Genomic DNA, 18388 nt, shown 5'->3' on the forward strand with positions numbered 1-18388 from the left:
GGGTGAAGGTTCAGGGGGAGGCGTGAAGTTTGAAAATCATCAGGAAATTGAAATTACATTTCTTGATTCTCAGGGGCAACCCAAGTCTATGAAGGCTTGGGTCCCCCTCTCCAACTAATCTCTGAGTGAGTGTGCAGGATGTTCCAGGAGGAACTTTCGATAGTCATAGGATTATTGATAGTGGAATGTTCTTGCACAAGATAGGCGACAGAAGAAATTGTTGCCTTTGATGGCGAGAAAAAGAAAAGTTGACAGAATTTTCTGTTGAAAGAAATTGGCAACTTCGACAAAATGAAAATCATTCATTAAATGTGATTGTTAATGGCTTTGATCGGGTCCCCATGATAGATTCAATCAAATGTACGCACCTGCAGCACGTCTGAAGTTCAAAATCAACAAGATGAACGTGCAGTACATTTCCTTGCGGTGTGATTGATGAAAATGTGTTCGTTGAACAAACCAACCGGGTGTGCGGATGCCTTGGCGTGGATTGAACAACCGCACACTACTTCTCAAGAGAAAGACAAAGACCTTCGCTGGTGTAATGTGGAAGACCAGCCGGAACCAAAAGTTTCTGATCTTGTTGCTGTGTAGAGATTTTCTCGGATTCATCGAAGTAGCTGCAAATTCGACCTTAAAATCCACACCGGGTGGATATCCAGTTTGGGAGAGCACTCTGATTCCTTGCAATGCACGAAGCAGTTGCAGGATACGGTTTTAAATTTCTAATCTCTCCTATACTCGTCGATTTTTAAGCTACTTTATGAACTATTATCATCTCGTACAGCACTCTTTGGCCTGACACGTTGATCTCAAATATCACCTCACACGTGATTGTTTCACTATGAAACTCATCAATGTTGTCATGGTCCGCACCGCTTACCGACGTGCCAACTCATTTCCCAAAATTCGATAAAATCATTTCTGATTAAAATTAATTTTGGTAAACGGCATTGAGGTAAAACATGAGTTAATCCGACATCGGGAAATCGTTTTTTGTAAATATCTTTGTGTCTTTTAAATTTATCTTAGTTTGTTGATTTTAGGGGGAGTAAATCCAAAATTTGAAAATCCAAAAACATCGAAAAATTTCAAAACACAAAAACAATAGAAAATCAAAAATGAGTTTCCTGGCGTGAAAAAGAGAAAATGATAGTACATCAGTGGTCTGTCTAAACCTCTTTAAACTGAACCTTAAATGAAATACGATAAGCAGCTCTATATAAGATGTATCGGTAGGCTCACAATCAGACTAAAGTGTGCAAGGTGATATAAACCTTAATCGACTGAAGACCAGGTGGGAACCGCACATTGGCATATGGTCTTAGTACCGAAATTTCGTTTGAGAGATTGCCAAGGTTCTTAGATATTCGGTCTTTATGCTGCTTATCATCTGGGTATCATGGTTGTTTCTTTTACCGAAAAAAAATAACGGGGACGCAAGTCTAGATCTTCCATGATATTATACATACGTGTACATATTGCATACGACCTCAATAAGTGATCAACAATCACATGTCCCTCAAATAAGTGATAATATATCACATTTATCCGGGAGTCAAGTTCGTCTCTCTGCTGTACGAAAGTACTGACCTGTTCACGGACTTGCTCCTGCGCCCTCATGCATCGAAAATCAAGTTCCTCATCAATAAGTGATTCTATCACATATGGCTTGTTTTCAAATCAAATAAGTGAGTTTCTCACATCATCTACGGTCAAACAGATGATAATCGGTATACTCACCGGTAATATGAACCCTCGTGCATACCTTGATACGGGAATGTGTCGTGTGTGGATGAACACCGGTCGGTAAGTATAAATCATACCTTAACATATCCCCTAAACATAATTACATCTGGTAAGTTGAGCTTATGTGGACAACAATACCGATAATCGTTATAGGATGCTTATCTAAATGTTAACTAAATGAACAACAAGAGCGTTTTGGCGTGACCGTACAGTGATATGATTCTCTTCCCTTGAAACTCGCAAAAAGAATGTCTGTATATATTTATTACTGCTTTCAGTTTCTGCATCTTTGTATATATTTATTTTATTGTTTTCCGTCTTTACATTTGAAAAATGAAAAATACCAAAAAGATTTTAGGTGTGTTTTAATATAAACTTTATAAAAGCCAAAAAGATTTTGCTTCTAGTTTATTTTGATTGACCGATGTTGGAACTCGAGTCTATCCTACCTAAAATCCTGATTGTAAGCCAGAAAACAATTGCACCTTCATAAACGTTCGAAGTTAACAAGTTTTGAAAGTTAAAGGATTAAAATTGATCATTTTTTAAACTTTCAAACTGTTGCCAGTCGGTGTTTGATTGAGATTTGATCTCACATGTGTCGTTTGTTTATAGAAACTATATTCCAAGCAGTTGTTCTCATTATGCGTTTAGATTTCTTGCATGTGCAGATGCTAAAGGCGAGGAGAACATGTTCGATGACAAGCTTTGGAATGAAGACACGACGTGAAGACACTCAAAAGATAAACATGATCGAGTTGCCGCTGACCTCTTATCAACACCACAAGGATCTAAAGAATTGAAGATCAAAAGATTCACAAGCATGACTCAATGGAGAGTTCATTCTAAGGGGGAGTTTGTTAACACACTTCCTAAATGAAAAAGGGAGTTTGTTGATACACTTTCTTCTTACGATGCGTGAAGACTTTGAAGATCCTCCGACATGAAAGACACAGAAGGCGAACCATCACAGAAGACGAACCATCACGAGTAGCGCCCAAGGGGGAGTTTGTTGATACACTTTGTGTGGACGCGACTCGGCTCGGTTCGACTCGGCTCGGTACGACTTGGTTTCGACACGGTTAGGTCCGGCGCAAGCCCGACATCATGACATTCCTTCGTCGTGCGCCCTAGAGTTTGACACGCGAATCACGGAGAGTCGCGGACCAAATCCCGATGACACATCACCATGACATCATCATTGTGATGTGATGTCATGATGATGTCATGGGTTTGTCCTATCTTCCAAAATTGTCAAAGTTTCTGACGAAACACAAGTTGGGCCAAATGAACTTTGGGCTTTGAATTAAATTTGGGCTGAAGATCAAGTTCGACGAAACACCCACAATTTACTTGTATGTCGACGAAACAAAAAGTGTTTCGTCGACTTTGTGTGTTTCGCCGTGTTCCTTTTCCTTTTCGTCAAGTCTGTGTCTCTTTGTAGTATAAATACATCTCATTGTTTCTGTGTGAAACAGATGAGAGACCTGTGAGACTTAGTGAAACTTTGTAAACATTGTTTGTATATGTTTCGGGTTGTACTCATCCCTAATCAATAGATATTGAATCTTTTGGTTACGTGTTCTTGTTAACTTTGTTTGGTTTGCACCGTCACGGGGATTCCGCACCCGTTACCGTGTTCGTGATAAACAAGGATAGGTTTTCGTTATCGATCCACCAGAAAACGGGACCTACAAGTGTGTCCAGCAATCTGCTTGCTGTTAAAACACAATGTCAAGAAATCTGCTTGTTGTTAAAACACAGCGTCAAGAAATCTGCTTGCTGCTAAAACACAATGTCCAGCAATCTGCTTGTTGTTAAAACACAGCGTCAAGGAAATCTGCATACTGTTAAACACAATGTCAAGAAATCTGCTTGCTGTTAAAACACAATGTCAAGAATCCTCCAGCAATCTGCTTGCTGTTAAAACACAGCGTCAAGAAATCTGCATGCTGTTAAAACACAGCGTCAAGAAATCTGCTTGCTGTTAAACACAATGGCTAGCAATCTGCTTGCTGTTAAAACACAGCATCAAGAAATCTGCTTGTTGTTAAAACACAATGTCAAGAAATCTGCTTGCTTTAAAACACAATATCAAGAATCCTCCAGCAAATCTGCTTGCTCTTAAAACACAGCGTCAAGAAATATGCTTGTTGCTAAAACACAATGTCAAGAAATCTGCTTGCTGTTAAAACACAATATCAAGAATCCTCTAGCAAATCTGCTTGCTGTTAAAACACAGCGTCAAGAAATATGCTTGCTATTAAAACACAATGTCAAGAATCCTCCAGCAATGTTGTAAAATCCTTTTTTACGAATTCTTGTGAATATGTTATATGGATTGTATGATTTAAATTGAAACTGTCAATTTGAATTAAATGGGATATTTAGTTTCCATAATTTTCTGTTTAGTTAGTTATCCAAATAAAATAATCCATAATTAAAATAATATTCAAATTACACAATTGCCTTTTTAGTTAAAATCCTTCAATACCACATGTCGCGTTCTTATTGCTTCCTAGACTTTCTAGGAAAAACACACTTTCTACCCAACTCCTACTATATATATATATATAGGGTAGGGATATGGTAAAAAGTGTCCAAAGTGTAAGAAGTGTAAGAAGTGTTTTAAACCATTGGATCTTTGATCTAATGGTTGAGATCAAAAGGGTATTAAAATGTAAATTGTGTTTTAATTAGAAGGGGCTTTTGTAAAATTGAAGGGCAATAGTGTCTTTTCCATTCTTTCAAATATGGTAACCGTTTCAAACACAACCATCAAACTCCTAAAAATCAGCGAATTATATGTAACCGCCATCAATCTCCAAAAAAAAATCAGCGAATTTCTTCATACTTTAAAACATTCCCAGATTTTTAAAACGTAATCGCAGATTCAAGTCATGGTGTTTTATCTGGAGACATTGTTGATGGCGTGGTGTTTTATCTGGAGACATTGTTCGTGGCGTAGTGTTTTATAAATACAAAACATTCCCAGATTTTAAAACACCAAGACTAGGATTCAAGTCATGGTGTTTTATCTGGAGACCTTGTTCATAGTGTGGTGTTTTAAAACATCTATGATTCAAGTCATGGTGTTTTATCATGAGACATTATTCATGGCGTGGTGTTTTATCTGGAGACATTGTTCATATCGTGGTGTTTTATCTGGAGACATTGTTCATGGTGTGGTGTTTTATCTGGAGACATTATTCATGCCGTGGTGTTTTATCTGGAGACATTGTTCATGGCGTGGTGTTTTGTCTCCAGATGTTTAAAACACTATGCCATGAACAATGTCACCAGATAAAACACCACGCCATGATTCAAGTCATGGTGTTTTATCTGGAATCCCCAGCACCCTTCTATATAAAACACCATGACCAACATCATAGTCAATTTATCCAGTTGTTTTAAAACACCACGCCATGAATCTGATTATAGATCTATTTATGATAAAGTATGAAGAAATTCGTTGATTTTTTGGAGATTGATGACGGTTACCATATAATTCGCTGGTTACCATATAATTTGCTGATATTTGAATTAAATGACAAAATGTACAATTACAAAACTACCCTTTTGAATTAATTAAGAGGATGGACACTTGTCATTCCAGGAATATTTCTTACACTTCTTACAAATTAAGCACTTTGTACAGGATCCTAAACCTATATATATATATATATATATATATATATATATATATATATATATATATATAGGACAAAGATCCGTTAGTAACCACCTTTTATTGCGAGAACCGCGAAAACCAATGTGAACACAACCAAAAATGCCTAAAAATAGCTAAAAAACACAAAAAATAAAAAAAATTTAAATATTTTTTATAAGAAAATCGCTACTTTTACTAGCCCAAAAAAAAACAAATTTTTTTTTTTGCTACTAAAAGTAGCAATTTTAACATAAAAAATATTTAAAAAAAATTTACATTTTTTTTTATTTTTTTAGGTTTTTTGGGGGTTAGCATTTTAGCTTGGGGAAGGGGGGTTTGGTTCTTGGGGGGTGGGGGAGGGGGTTTAGGTTTTGGGGGGGGGTAGGTTTTTTTAGGTTTTTTGGGAGTTTTAGTTTTTAGCATTTAGCTTGGGGGGTAGGTTTTTTTTGGGTGGGGGTGGGGGCCGGGTTAGGTTTTTTTAGCTATTTTAGGTTGTGTTTATATTGGTTCTCGCAATAAAGGTGGTTCTCGCATGAACCTTACCCTATATATATGTAACGCCCCAAAAACGATAAATGATAAGTATAAAAAGGAAAATAATATTAAACTTAATGTAGTTAAGGAATTATGGTGAGATCATAGCTAAATGTGGTTAAAGGTTAGACTTGTAACTAGCAAATAAGTGAAGGGGGTGAAAATGTAAAATTTCATTTAACTAAATAAATAAAAACAATAAACATCCCAAACACACAGTTCGTGTGTCTGGGAGCGATCGAACAAGCAGGAGGGAGGGGAAACCCTAGCTCAAGAAATCAAGCAATCCAACTCAAGATCATAAGTTAATTCAGTGCATGATCCCTAAATTGTGATTAGCTAACCCTAATCTGTTGAGTGGTAAGTTTAATTTCCTGAAATTTGTGAATTGTTGAATAAGGGGTAAAACCCAATCTTGATTCTTTGTATCAATTGTATCAAATCTGAGTTAAGATTGCTTTGTAGAACAGGAATCATGCTTGAAATTATGTTCTAGAAAAAGTATAGTGAAAAACCCACTTTGTAAAGATTATGTTACTAATAGGAAATTCATGAGAATTAGGATCATGTGTTATTTGATATGTGAAATTGTTGTGATGCTTGAATGCTAGATAAACTGATTTTAGGATGGAAATTATATGAATTTAGAGGAAGATGATTCTTGTGTTGTGATGAGCTAGTAGGGACATGCTTAGTAAACTTGTACCTTGTGCCTTATGCATGATGCTTACCAAGTGTTCGATGAAATGCCTAAAAGAAGAATTTATGTGGAAATAGTATAATGAAACCACAAACTAAATAAAGTGAACGAATGTTCTAATGTAGGCGTGAAAGAAGAAGGTACAAGCACTAAGCAAGCGGAAGGGGCACAAGATCGAGGTATGCTTCGTCTCATACGAGTCTTTATTATATTTCCTATTTATATAAAATTTCGTTGTAAAAGCTATTCTTGTATAACGAGATCGACGATGTAGTAAGCAAGCGACAAATCCTTTGTGGATTTGGGTATGTTAATGAAGGTAGTGTTGAGTTATGCTAAACCCAATTTCATGGGTTGAATGTGTATGCTTAGCTCTCTACGAGAGTGTTTATGCTAAACCCAATTTCATGGGTTGAATGTGTATGCTTAGCTCTCTACGAGAGTGTTTATGCTAAACCCAATTTCATGGGTTGAAGGTGTATGCTTAGCTCTCTACGAGAGTGTTTATGCTAAACCCAATTTCATGGGTTGAAGGTGTATGCTTAGCTCTCTACGAGAGTGTTTATGCTAAACCCAATTACACGGGTCGAATGCGTATGTCAAACTCTCTACGAGAGTGGTTATGCTTAACCCAATTATTGGGTTGTTGTATGCTTAAGAGTAAGAATGTTTTATGTGGTTAAAGCTAAATCGAAAGGTTATGATTTTCTATGAGATAACTAACTTATTAAATTTGTGAATGTTAATGTAGGAAAAGCACCTTTATAGGCGATTTGGAGCTATGGGACGAGCACATGTTCAAGCCTTACGATACCAAACGCTTCCGCAACTTATATGCATACTTTTGGGTCCATGTTTTGCTACTTGTTAGACTTTGTCGAAATGTTTTAGAATTAAAAACTTGTTACTTTTGTTGGAATGGTTTTTATGTAAAATGGGTCGTAGGTGAACGTTGTATGTTATGTTAAAAACAGGGGGTATGTCCGTTTTACAAACGGGTCATGCCCAAATTTTGTAAAAATTTCTATTAAGTGTCAAAGTTGAATTTCGATGCTACGGAAAAAAATCTTGTTTATGTAGTTAATCTATCATTTTCGAAAAGCGGTCCTTACAAGTTGGTATCAGAGCCATGGTTTGAGGGATTCGAGCTTTTAACGCGCTGCTTGAACTCAAACTAGTGGCTCGTTCGAAAGTGTGCTCGCTCCCGGATCGCCAATGAGGTAATAATGTATGATTTCGATAAATGCTAGTATATGTTATGAGTTTAAGATGTAAGGTTAAGTTAAAAATGTGAAGTAACAATTATGGGCAGCAAAACAAGTAATTCCGGAACCCGGGCAGCTGGTACGGACCTGGAAGTGGGTTAAAACACAAAAAAATGAAGCTGCAGCGTTTTGCAAAACGAAGGGCCGTCGCCGACGGGTACCCTCCCGTCGCCGACGCCACCCCTGTTCCCGACGCGTTAACCGTCTGCCGACGGGGTAAAATGGCCGACGGCCATTTGCAAGGCCCGTCGCCGACGGGCTGGTAAGCCGTCGCCGACGGCTTGTCTGATCCAGCTTATGATTTTCTTTGGAATTTTATATTTTTATTTAACGGAACTTCCCGGGAGCCGGATTCATAATCTTGTCGGATTTATATGGAGCAGAATAAGCTTGTAAGTAACTAGATAGGTAATGGTAAGAGTATAAAACCAACAAATGTTGAACTAAATGTATGGGAAGATATGAGATAAACGACGAATGTATGGAATAAAATTCGAAATGTAAGAACGAGTATAAGTGACACGAAATGATGAATTATGAAATGCTAAAATCTATGATTCGTATTAAGTGTAACCATGATCTTGTATAGATGGCTGATGCAAGAAATATCAATGATGATAATGATGATAACAATGATGCGGTTAGACAAGAAGCATTCGAAAACAGAGTCACAGAAGTAGCGGAAGGGGTTATACAAGCCAATCTACTTCGGTTAGCTCAAGAAGTAGAAAGCCGAGTTCTGGGGGTTGTGGATGCTATGATGACTAGTAGGTTCGAAGAGTTGAAGGAATTAATCGAAGGATCCAAGAGTAGAGGTAAGGAACGAAGGTGCACTTACAAGGATTTTATGGCATGCCATCTGACGACGTATGACGGTAAAATAGATCCTATTGAATGTCAAAGATGGATCTCGAACATAGAGGCGGTCTTTATACGAAGTCGGTGTGATAAGGAGGATCAAGTGATGTTCGCTACCGGTTTACTAACCCATCAAGCGAAGGATTGGTGGGATGCTCACAGCAAGGAGGTAGGCGAAGACAGGCTGCAAGTTATGACTTGGCAGGAGTTTAAGGGGCCCTTCATGAGATATCATTGTCCTCAGTCGGCTATCGACAAGATTCAGGAGGATTTCTTACGCCTCCGGCAGAAAAATGAATCAGTGAATGAAATAGCAAACAATTTTATGGATAAGATGAAGTTCTGTGGGGAATTGGTAACAACCGAGAGGATGAAGATAAGTCGTTTTTATGGTGTGTTAAAGGCAGAAGTTAGAGAGTTCATCACTCCCTCAAAATGTGAAACTCTTGAAGAGCTCATTGATTTAGCACGGGATAGAGAGATCGAAATTAAAAGGCAAGAGGAGCGAGGTGAAAAGAGGCCGAGTGAAAAAGGGGCAAGTTTTAGTCCATCCAAGAAGGGGAAGTTTCAGGACCAAGGTAGAAAGGGTAAGTCGAAAGGTGGGATTACACCATGCAAGACGTGTGGAAAGCTCCATACCGGAGAGTGTTTGCTAGGTAAGAAGGGGTGCTTTAAATGCGGTAAGGAGGGGCATTCGTCCTATCAATGCCCGGATAACCCAAAGACTTGTTTCAATTGTTTCGAAAAAGGGCATATCAAGTCAGAATGTCCAAAGCTTCAACAAGGGTCAAAGAAAGAAGATAAGAAGCAAGAGGGTTCAAGGGCAAAGGGGAGAATGTTTCAGATCACGTCTGAAGAAGCCAAGTCCCAACCAAATGTGGTCTCAGGTATTTTCCTAATAAATTCTATGCCGGTTTACGTTTTGTTTGACACCGGAGCTACTATGTCGTTTATCTCTAGTGAAATTGTTCAACACCCATCCTTTAAGATTGAACGAATGCCGTTGCCCTTAGAAGTAGAGATAGCAGATAGTAAAAGTTATTTGTTGTACGAAATATGTAAAAATTGCAAATTGACCATTGAGGATGAGGAGTTTGCTATTGATCTTATCCCCATGATCTTGGGGGAATTCAAAGTAATAGTGGGTATGGATTGGATGTCTCAAAACCATGCAGAGATAAAATGTGAATCCAAATCTATACTTCTTCAAACTCCAAGTGGAAAACGATTGAATGTACAAGGCGAAAGGAAGATGGAAGCGAAGCTATGTACTCTCGTTCAAGCCACTAAGTACGTGCTCAATGGGAGTAGAGCATACTTAGCTTACGTAGTAAATACTCAACAAGGCTTTCCGAAGCTTGAAGATGTTGAAGTTGTGAACGAATTTCCGGATGTATTCCCGGAAGAATTGCCGGGACTCCCTCCCGAGCGAGAAGTGGAGTTCAATATCGAATTGAATCCGGATGCGAAACCAGTCGCGAAGGCTCCTTATAGATTAGCTCCCACGGAAATGCGGGAATTAATGACACAAATACAAGACCTCTTAGACAAAGGCTTTATACGCCCAAGTGTGTCGCCTTGGGGAGCGCCCGTCTTATTTGTTAAGAAGAAAGACGGGTCGATGCGCATGTGCATCGACTATAGGGAGTTAAATAAGCTAACCATAAAGAACCGCTACCCTTTACCTAGAATTGACGACCTTTTCGATCAGTTACAAGGGGCGAGTTGGTTCTCCAAGATAGATCTGCGATCGGGGTACCATCAGGTTAGAGTACGAGAAGAAGACATTCCAAAGACCGCATTTAGAACCCGTTACGGACATTATGAGTTTTTAGTAATGTCTTTCGGGTTAACTAATGCGCCGGCGGCATTTATGGACCTTATGAACCGTGTATGCCGACCCATGTTGGATAGATCGGTAATTGTATTCATAGATGACATTTTGGTTTATTCACGAAGCAAAGACGAACATACGGTACATTTGCGTGAAGTACTTGAAACTCTCCGTAAGGAGAAGCTCTACGCAAAATTTTCAAAATGTGCCTTTTGGCTTAGGGAGGTACAGTTTCTGGGGCATGTGATAAATGCGGAGGGTGTTATGGTCGATCCTTCAAAGATCGATGCTGTAATGAAGTGGGTTCCTCCGAAAAATCCAACAGAGATAAGAAGTTTTCTGGGTCTTGCTGGATACTACCGAAGGTTCATACAAGATTTTTCCAAGATAGCCTTACCCTTAACAAAACTGACCAGAAAGAAAGAGAAGTTTGTATGGGAGAAAGAACAGGAGGGGGCTTTTCGAATGTTGAAAGAAAAACTATCAAGTCCCCCAATCCTAACGTTACCAGATGGAACCGAAGACCTGGTGGTCTATTCAGACGCTTCACACCAGGGATTGGGTTGTGTTCTAATGCAAAGAGGGAGAGTTATCGCTTATGCTTCGCGACAATTGAAGCCTCATGAGGTGAACTACCCCACACACGACTTGGAGTTAGCGGCGGTAGTGTTTGCATTAAAGATTTGGAGGCATTATTTATATGGGGCAAAATGCACCATTTATTCGGACCACAAAAGCCTTAAATATTTCTTTGAACAGAGAGACCTAAATATGAGGCAGCGGAGGTGGTTGGAACTTATCAAAGATTATGATTGTGATATCCTCTACCATCCGGGGAAGGCAAATGTAGTAGCCGATGCATTAAGCCGTAAAGAGTATTCACTACCCATAAGAGTGAAATCCATGAAGATGATAGTTACGCCACGATTACTCGAGGCAATACGCGAATCCCAAATAAAGTCGCTCGGAGCGGAAGACCTGAAGAGGGAACGACTGAAAGGTGTGATTGATAAACTAGAAGAAAATTCGACCGGGCTTAAGACGCGGTTCGGCCGAATTTGGATTCCGCGATTCTGCGAAGTCAAAGCTGCCTTGCTCGAAGAAGCACATAAGTCTCGATATTCGGTCCATCCCGGGGCTACAAAGATGTATCGGGACTTGAAACTCAATTATTGGTGGCAGGGTATGAAGCGTGACATAGCTAAATACGTCGCGAAATGCTTAACATGCTCCCAAGTGAAAGTAGAACATCAAAAGCCGTATGGAAAATTACAACCTTTGGAGACACCGGTATGGAAGTGGGAGGAATTAACGATGGATTTGATAACCAAACTTCCTAAAACAAAGAAAGGGCATGATACAATATGGGTAATCGTAGACCGGCTTACAAAAAGCGCTCACTTTTTACCCATCAAAGAAGCTTACTCTTCCGAGAAAATGGCAGAAATTTTTATGAACGAGATCATATCCCGTCATGGAGTGCCCGTGTCGATTGTCTCGGATCGAGACACTAGATTTACTTCTCGTTACTGGCGGAAGTTTCACGAGAGTGTGGGTACGAAGTTGCACATAAGTACTGCCTACCACCCTCAAACTGACGGCCAGTCAGAAAGAACCATACAAACGCTCGTTGATATGTTGAGGGCGTGTGCCTTAGATTTTGGAGGAAGTTGGGACGACCAATTGCCCTTGGTCGAATTTTCTTATAATAACAGTTACCATAGTGGTATTCAAATGGCACCTTACGAACTATTATACGGGAGAAAATGTAGGACTCCCGTATGTTGGGGTGAAGTAGGACAAAGGGAGCTTGCACCAAGTGATTTAATAGCAGTTACGAATGAAAAGATCGAAATGGTTAGAACAAGGTTGAAAGCAGCTCAAGATCGGCAAAAAGCTTATGCAGATAAGAGAACGCGTCCTATCGAGTTCCAAGTTGGAGATTTTGTCTTGCTAAAGGTGTCCCCATGGAAGGGTATAATCCGTTTTCGCAAACGGGGAAAGTTAGGTCCTCGTTACATCGGGCCGTTTAAAATCTTAGCTCGGGTTGGAAGGGTGGCGTATCGACTAGAATTACCGCCTGCTCTAGAAGGGATTCATAATACCTTCCACGTGTCGCAATTGAGGAAATGTCTTGCGGATGACACAGCAATCTGCTTGTTGTTAAAACACAGCGTCAAGGAAATCTGCATACTGTTAAAACACAATGTCAAGAAATCTGCTTGCTGTTAAAACACAATGTCAAGAATCCTCCAGCAATCTGCTTGCTGTTAAAACACAGCGTCAAGAAATCTGCATGCTGTTAAAACACAGCGTCAAGAAATCTGCTTGCTGTTAAACACAATGGCTAGCAATCTGCTTGCTGTTAAAACACAGCATCAAGAAATCTGCTTGTTGTTAAAACACAATGTCAAGAAATCTGCTTGCTTTAAAACACAATATCAAGAATCCTCCAGCAAATCTGCTTGCTCTTAAAACACAGCGTCAAGAAATATGCTTGTTGCTAAAACACAATGTCAAGAAATCTGCTTGCTGTTAAAACACAATATCAAGAATCCTCTAGCAAATCTGCTTGCTGTTAAAACACAGCGTCAAGAAATATGCTTGCTATTAAAACACAATGTCAAGAATCCTCCAGCAATGTTGTAAAATCCTTTTTTACGAATTCTTGTGAATATGTTATATGGATTGTATGATTTAAATTGAAACTGTCAATTTGAATTAAATGGGATATTTAGTTTCCATAATTTTCTGTTTAGTTAGTTATCCAAATAAAATAATCCATAATTAAAATAATATTCAAATTACACAATTGCCTTTTTAGTTAAAATCCTTCAATACCACATGTCGCGTTCTTATTTCTTCCTAGACTTTCTAGGAAAAACACACTTTCTACCCAACTCCTACTATATATATATATATATATATATAGGGTAGGGATATGGTAAAAAGTGTCCAAAGTGTAAGAAGTGTAAGAAGTGTTTTAAACCATTGGATCTTTGATCTAATGGTTGAGATCAAAAGGGTATTAAAATGTAAATTGTGTTTTAATTAGAAGGGGCTTTTGTAAAATTGAAGGGCAATAGTGTCTTTTCCATTCTTTCAAATATGGTAACCGTTTCAAACACAACCATCAAACTCCTAAAAATCAGCGAATTATATGTAACCGCCATCAATCTCCAAAAAAAAATCAGCGAATTTCTTCATACTTTAAAACATTCCCGGATTTTTAAAACGTAATCGCAGATTCAAGTCATGGTGTTTTATCTGGAGACATTGTTGATGGCGTGGTGTTTTATCTGGAGACATTGTTCGTGGCGTAGTGTTTTATAAATACAAAACATTCCCAGATTTTAAAACACCAAGACTAGGATTCAAGTCATGGTGTTTTATCTGGAGACCTTGTTCATAGTGTGGTGTTTTAAAACATCTATGATTCAAGTCATGGTGTTTTATCATGAGACATTATTCATGGCGTGGTGTTTTATCTGGAGACATTGTTCATATCGTGGTGTTTTATCTGGAGACATTGTTCATGGTGTGGTGTTTTATCTGGAGACATTATTCATGCCGTGGTGTTTTATCTGGAGACATTATTCATGGCGTGGTGTTTTGTCTCCAGATGTTTAAAACACTATGCCATGAACAATGTCACCAGATAAAACACCACGCCATGATTCAAGTCATGGTGTTTTATCTGGAATCCCCAGCACCCTTCTATATAAAACACCATGACCAACATCATAGTCAATTTATCCAGTTGTTTTAAAACACCACGCCATGAATCTGATTATAGATCTATTTATGATAAAGTATGAAGAAATTCGTTGATTTTTTGGAGATTGATGACGGTTACCATATAATTCGCTGGTTACCATATTTGCTGATATTTGAATTAAATGACAAAATGTACAATTACAAAACTACCCTTTTGAATTAATTAAGAGGATGGACACTTGTCATTCCAGGAATATTTCTTACACTTCTTACAAATTAAGCACTTTGTACAGGATCCTAAACCTATATATATATATATATATATATATATATAGGACAAAGATCCGTTAGTAACCACCTTTTATTGCGAGAACCGCGAAAACCAATGTGAACACAACCAAAAATGCCTAAAAATAGCTAAAAAACACAAAAAATAAAAAAAATTTAAATATTTTTTATAAGAAAATCGCTACTTTTACTAGCCCAAAAAAAACAAAATTTTTTTTTTTTTGCTACTAAAAGTAGCAATTTTAACATAAAAAATATTTAAAAAAAATTTACATTTTTTTTTATTTTTTTAGGTTTTTTGGGGGTTAGCATTTTAGCTTGGGGAAGGGGGGTTTGGTTCTTGGGGGGTGGGGGAGGGGGTTTAGGTTTTGGGGGGGGGGGGGTAGGTTTTTTTAGGTTTTTTGGGAGTTTTAGTTTTTAGCATTTAGCTTGGGGGGGTAGGTTTTTTTGGGTGGGGGTGGGGGCCGGGTTAGGTTTTTTTAGCTATTTTAGGTTGTGTTTATATTGGTTCTCGCAATAAAGGTGGTTCTCGCATGAACCTTACCCTATATATATGTAACGCCCCAAAAACGATAAATGATAAGTGTAGTTAAGGAATTATGGTGAGATCATAGCTAAATGTGGTTAAAGGTTAGACTTGTAACTAGCAAATAAGTGAAGGGGGTGAAAATGTAAAATTTCATTTAACTAAATAAATAAAAACAATAAACATCCCAAACACATAGTTCGTGTGTCTGGGAGCGATCGAACAAGCAGGAGGGAGGGGAAACCCTAGCTCAAGAAATCAAGCAATCCAACTCAAGATCATAAGTTAATTCAGTGCATGATCCCTAAATTGTGATTAGCTAACCCTAATCTCTTGAGTGGTAAGTTTAATTTCCTGAAATTTGTGAATTGTTGAATAAGGGGTAAAACCCAATCTTGATTCTTTGTATCAATTGTATCAAATCTGAGTTAAGATTGCTTTGTAGAACAGGAATCATGCTTGAAATTATGTTCTAGAAAAAGTATAGTGAAAAACCCACTTTGTAAAGATTATGTTACTAATAGGAAATTCATGAGAATTAGGATCATGTGTTATTTGATATGTGAAATTGTTGTGATGCTTGAATGCTAGATAAACTGATTTTAGGATGGAAATTATATGAATTTAGAGGAAGATGATTCTTGTGTTGTGATGAGCTAGTAGGGACATGCTTAGTAAACTTGTACCTTGTGCCTTATGCATGATGCTTACCAAGTGTTCGATGAAATGCCTAAAAGAAGAATTTATGTGGAAATAGTATAATGAAACCACAAACTAAATAAAGTGAACGAATGTTCTAATGTAGGCGTGAAAGAAGAAGGTACAAGCACTAAGCAAGCGGAAGGGGCACAAGATCGAGGTATGCTTCGTCTCATACGAGTCTTTATTATATTTCCTATTTATATAAAATTTCGTTGTAAAAGCTATTCTTGTATAACGAGATCGACGATGTAGTAAGCAAGCGACAAATCCTTTGTGGATTTGGGTATGTTAATGAAGGTAGTGTTGAGTTATGCTAAACCCAATTTCATGGGTTGAATGTGTATGCTTAGCTCTCTACGAGAGTGTTTATGCTAAACCCAATTTCATGGGTTGAATGTGTATGCTTAGCTCTCTACGAGAGTGTTTATGCTAAACCCAATTTCATGGGTTGAAGGTGTATGCTTAGCTCTCTACGAGAGTGTTTATGCTAAACCCAATTTCATGGGTTGAAGGTGTATGCTTAGCTCTCTACGAGAGTGTTTATGCTAAACCCAATTACACGGGTCGAATGCGTATGTCAAACTCTCTACGAGAGTGGTTATGCTTAACCCAATTATTGGGTTGTTGTATGCTTAAGAGTAAGAATGTTTTATGTGGTTAAAGCTAAATCGAAAGGTTATGATTTTCTATGAGATAACTAACTTATTAAATTTGTGAATGTTAATGTAGGAAAAGCACCTTTATAGGCGATTTGGAGCTATGGGACGAGCACATGTTCAAGCCTTACGATACCAAACGCTTCCGCAACTTATATGCATACTTTTGGGTCCATGTTTTGCTACTTGTTAGACTTTGTCGAAATGTTTTAGAATTAAAAACTTGTTACTTTTGTTGGAATGGTTTTTATGTAAAATGGGTCGTAGGTGAACGTTGTATGTTATGTTAAAAACAGGGGGTATGTCCGTTTTACAAACGGGTCATGCCCAAATTTTGTAAAAATTTCTATTAAGTGTCAAAGTTGAATTTCGATGCTACGGAAAAAAATCTTGTTTATGTAGTTAATCTATCATTTTCGAAAAGCGGTCCTTACAATATATATATATATATATATAGTGAAAAGAATGTTGAAATAAGATTTAGGGGGTGTGGGAATAGAATCGCCCAAAATTTATCTTTAGCATCTTAATATTAAAGGTAAATTACAATGTCACCCTCCTCAAATCTTTTATATAGTAATATAGATATATTTAATTACAATGTTACCCTCCTCAAATCTTAAGCATCATAATATTGCTGTAATAATGCCTATACACCAATTTAGAAAGAAACCCAATAAATCTGGGACCCCCCTATGGGAATCAAACTCATGACCTAATAGTCATAACCCTTATCATAACACCAAGATATCACTAGGCTATAATGCCATGAGCGACTTTTGAGATAATAATTAAAACAAATATGTACCCAAAATTCAGTTTATTTGTTTTTGAGTTTTTCAATGAAATTACTATGCCATTTTTATATGGTTTATTTTTATGGACACCATTTGTTGTTAAAAGTAAGAGAGTTCAATTAATCAAATTTCTAGATACTCAAGAAATTCAAGTTAATCAAACTTTAAAAATTTAGAACTGAATTTGATTAAAAATTGATTTGCATTTGAAATTTGTACAAATTTATTCATTCCAATAAAGGGAAAGGTTATAAATCAATTACTCACGTAGATACATACAAATCTATACTATATAAATAAAAGAAACCAATAAAGAGACACATGTCATTTATTATAGCCATCTATTTTTTAGTTTTTCCTCTCTATCCTACTTAATTATAAATAATTAATATTTATTAAAAGATAAATATAAAATAAAAATTAATATAAATTTAAACAATTTGTATAGGAGATAATATAATATTTTGAAATATTTATTAGATTTCAAAATTATTTATCCTAAAATTAAGAAAAGACGTACACTAAATATAAACTAATATAATGTAAATGATTTATTTATTTTATTAGATTCATTTAACCCGTGTAATAAATGAGTTTTTTTAAAGATATAACATTTTTATTATTTACTATACAAAATTACATTTATGCAACTCGTGTAATACAACGGGTTTCTAAAAATGTAACTTTTTTTATTATGTGGTATACAAAATTAGATTTATTCAATCTGTATAATACACAGGGTATATAATGATATAACAAGATATAACTTTTTATTGATTGGTATATAAAATTACATGTGCTCAACCCGTACAATACATGAGATTCTTAAAAATGTAACTTTTTTCATTATTTCATATATAAAATTAAATTTACTCAACCCGTACAATACACAGCTTTCTTAAAGATACAACTTTTTTATTATTTAATATATAAAAATTACATTTATTCAACCCATGTAATAAATGAGATTTTAAAAGATATATTATTTTATTATTTGGTATATATAATTACATTTATTCAGCTCGTGTATTACACGGGGTTCTAACCTAGTGTAATGTAATGTAATGTAATGTAATGTAATGTAATGTAATG

The 18388-nt window shown here is 36.9% G+C and overlaps 1 protein-coding gene across 1 annotated transcript; it reads left to right on the forward strand.

The window, feature by feature from the left end:
* The first annotated feature begins 8507 nt into the window (after positions 1-8507).
* LOC118485817 lies at positions 8508-13357 on the forward strand. The gene is made up of 7 exons (XM_035982291.1): positions 8508-10344; positions 10612-10975; positions 11027-11237; positions 11370-11690; positions 11793-12214; positions 12383-12818; positions 13349-13357. The coding sequence occupies exons 1-7, from the start codon at positions 8508-8510 to the stop codon at positions 13355-13357; spliced, it is 3600 nt and encodes a 1199-aa protein (XP_035838184.1).
* The last annotated feature ends 5031 nt before the right edge of the window (positions 13358-18388 follow it).

The sequence above is a fragment of the Helianthus annuus genome, chromosome 13 (genome assembly GCF_002127325.2).
Source record: "Helianthus annuus cultivar XRQ/B chromosome 13, HanXRQr2.0-SUNRISE, whole genome shotgun sequence".
Taxonomy (NCBI): domain Eukaryota; kingdom Viridiplantae; phylum Streptophyta; class Magnoliopsida; order Asterales; family Asteraceae; genus Helianthus; species Helianthus annuus.

Excerpts from the sequence above, each read along its gene's own strand:
- LOC118485817 (XM_035982291.1), top strand. The coding sequence starts at position 8,508 with ATGGCTGATGCAAGAAATATCAATGATGATAATGATGATAACAATGAT. Across the intron at positions 10,976-11,026 it reads CTTGCTGGATACTACCGAAG|AAAGAAAGAGAAGTTTGTAT; the intron begins GTTCATACAAGA and ends AAAACTGACCAG. Across the intron at positions 12,215-12,382 it reads CACCCTCAAACTGACGGCCA|GACTCCCGTATGTTGGGGTG; the intron begins GTCAGAAAGAAC and ends GAGAAAATGTAG.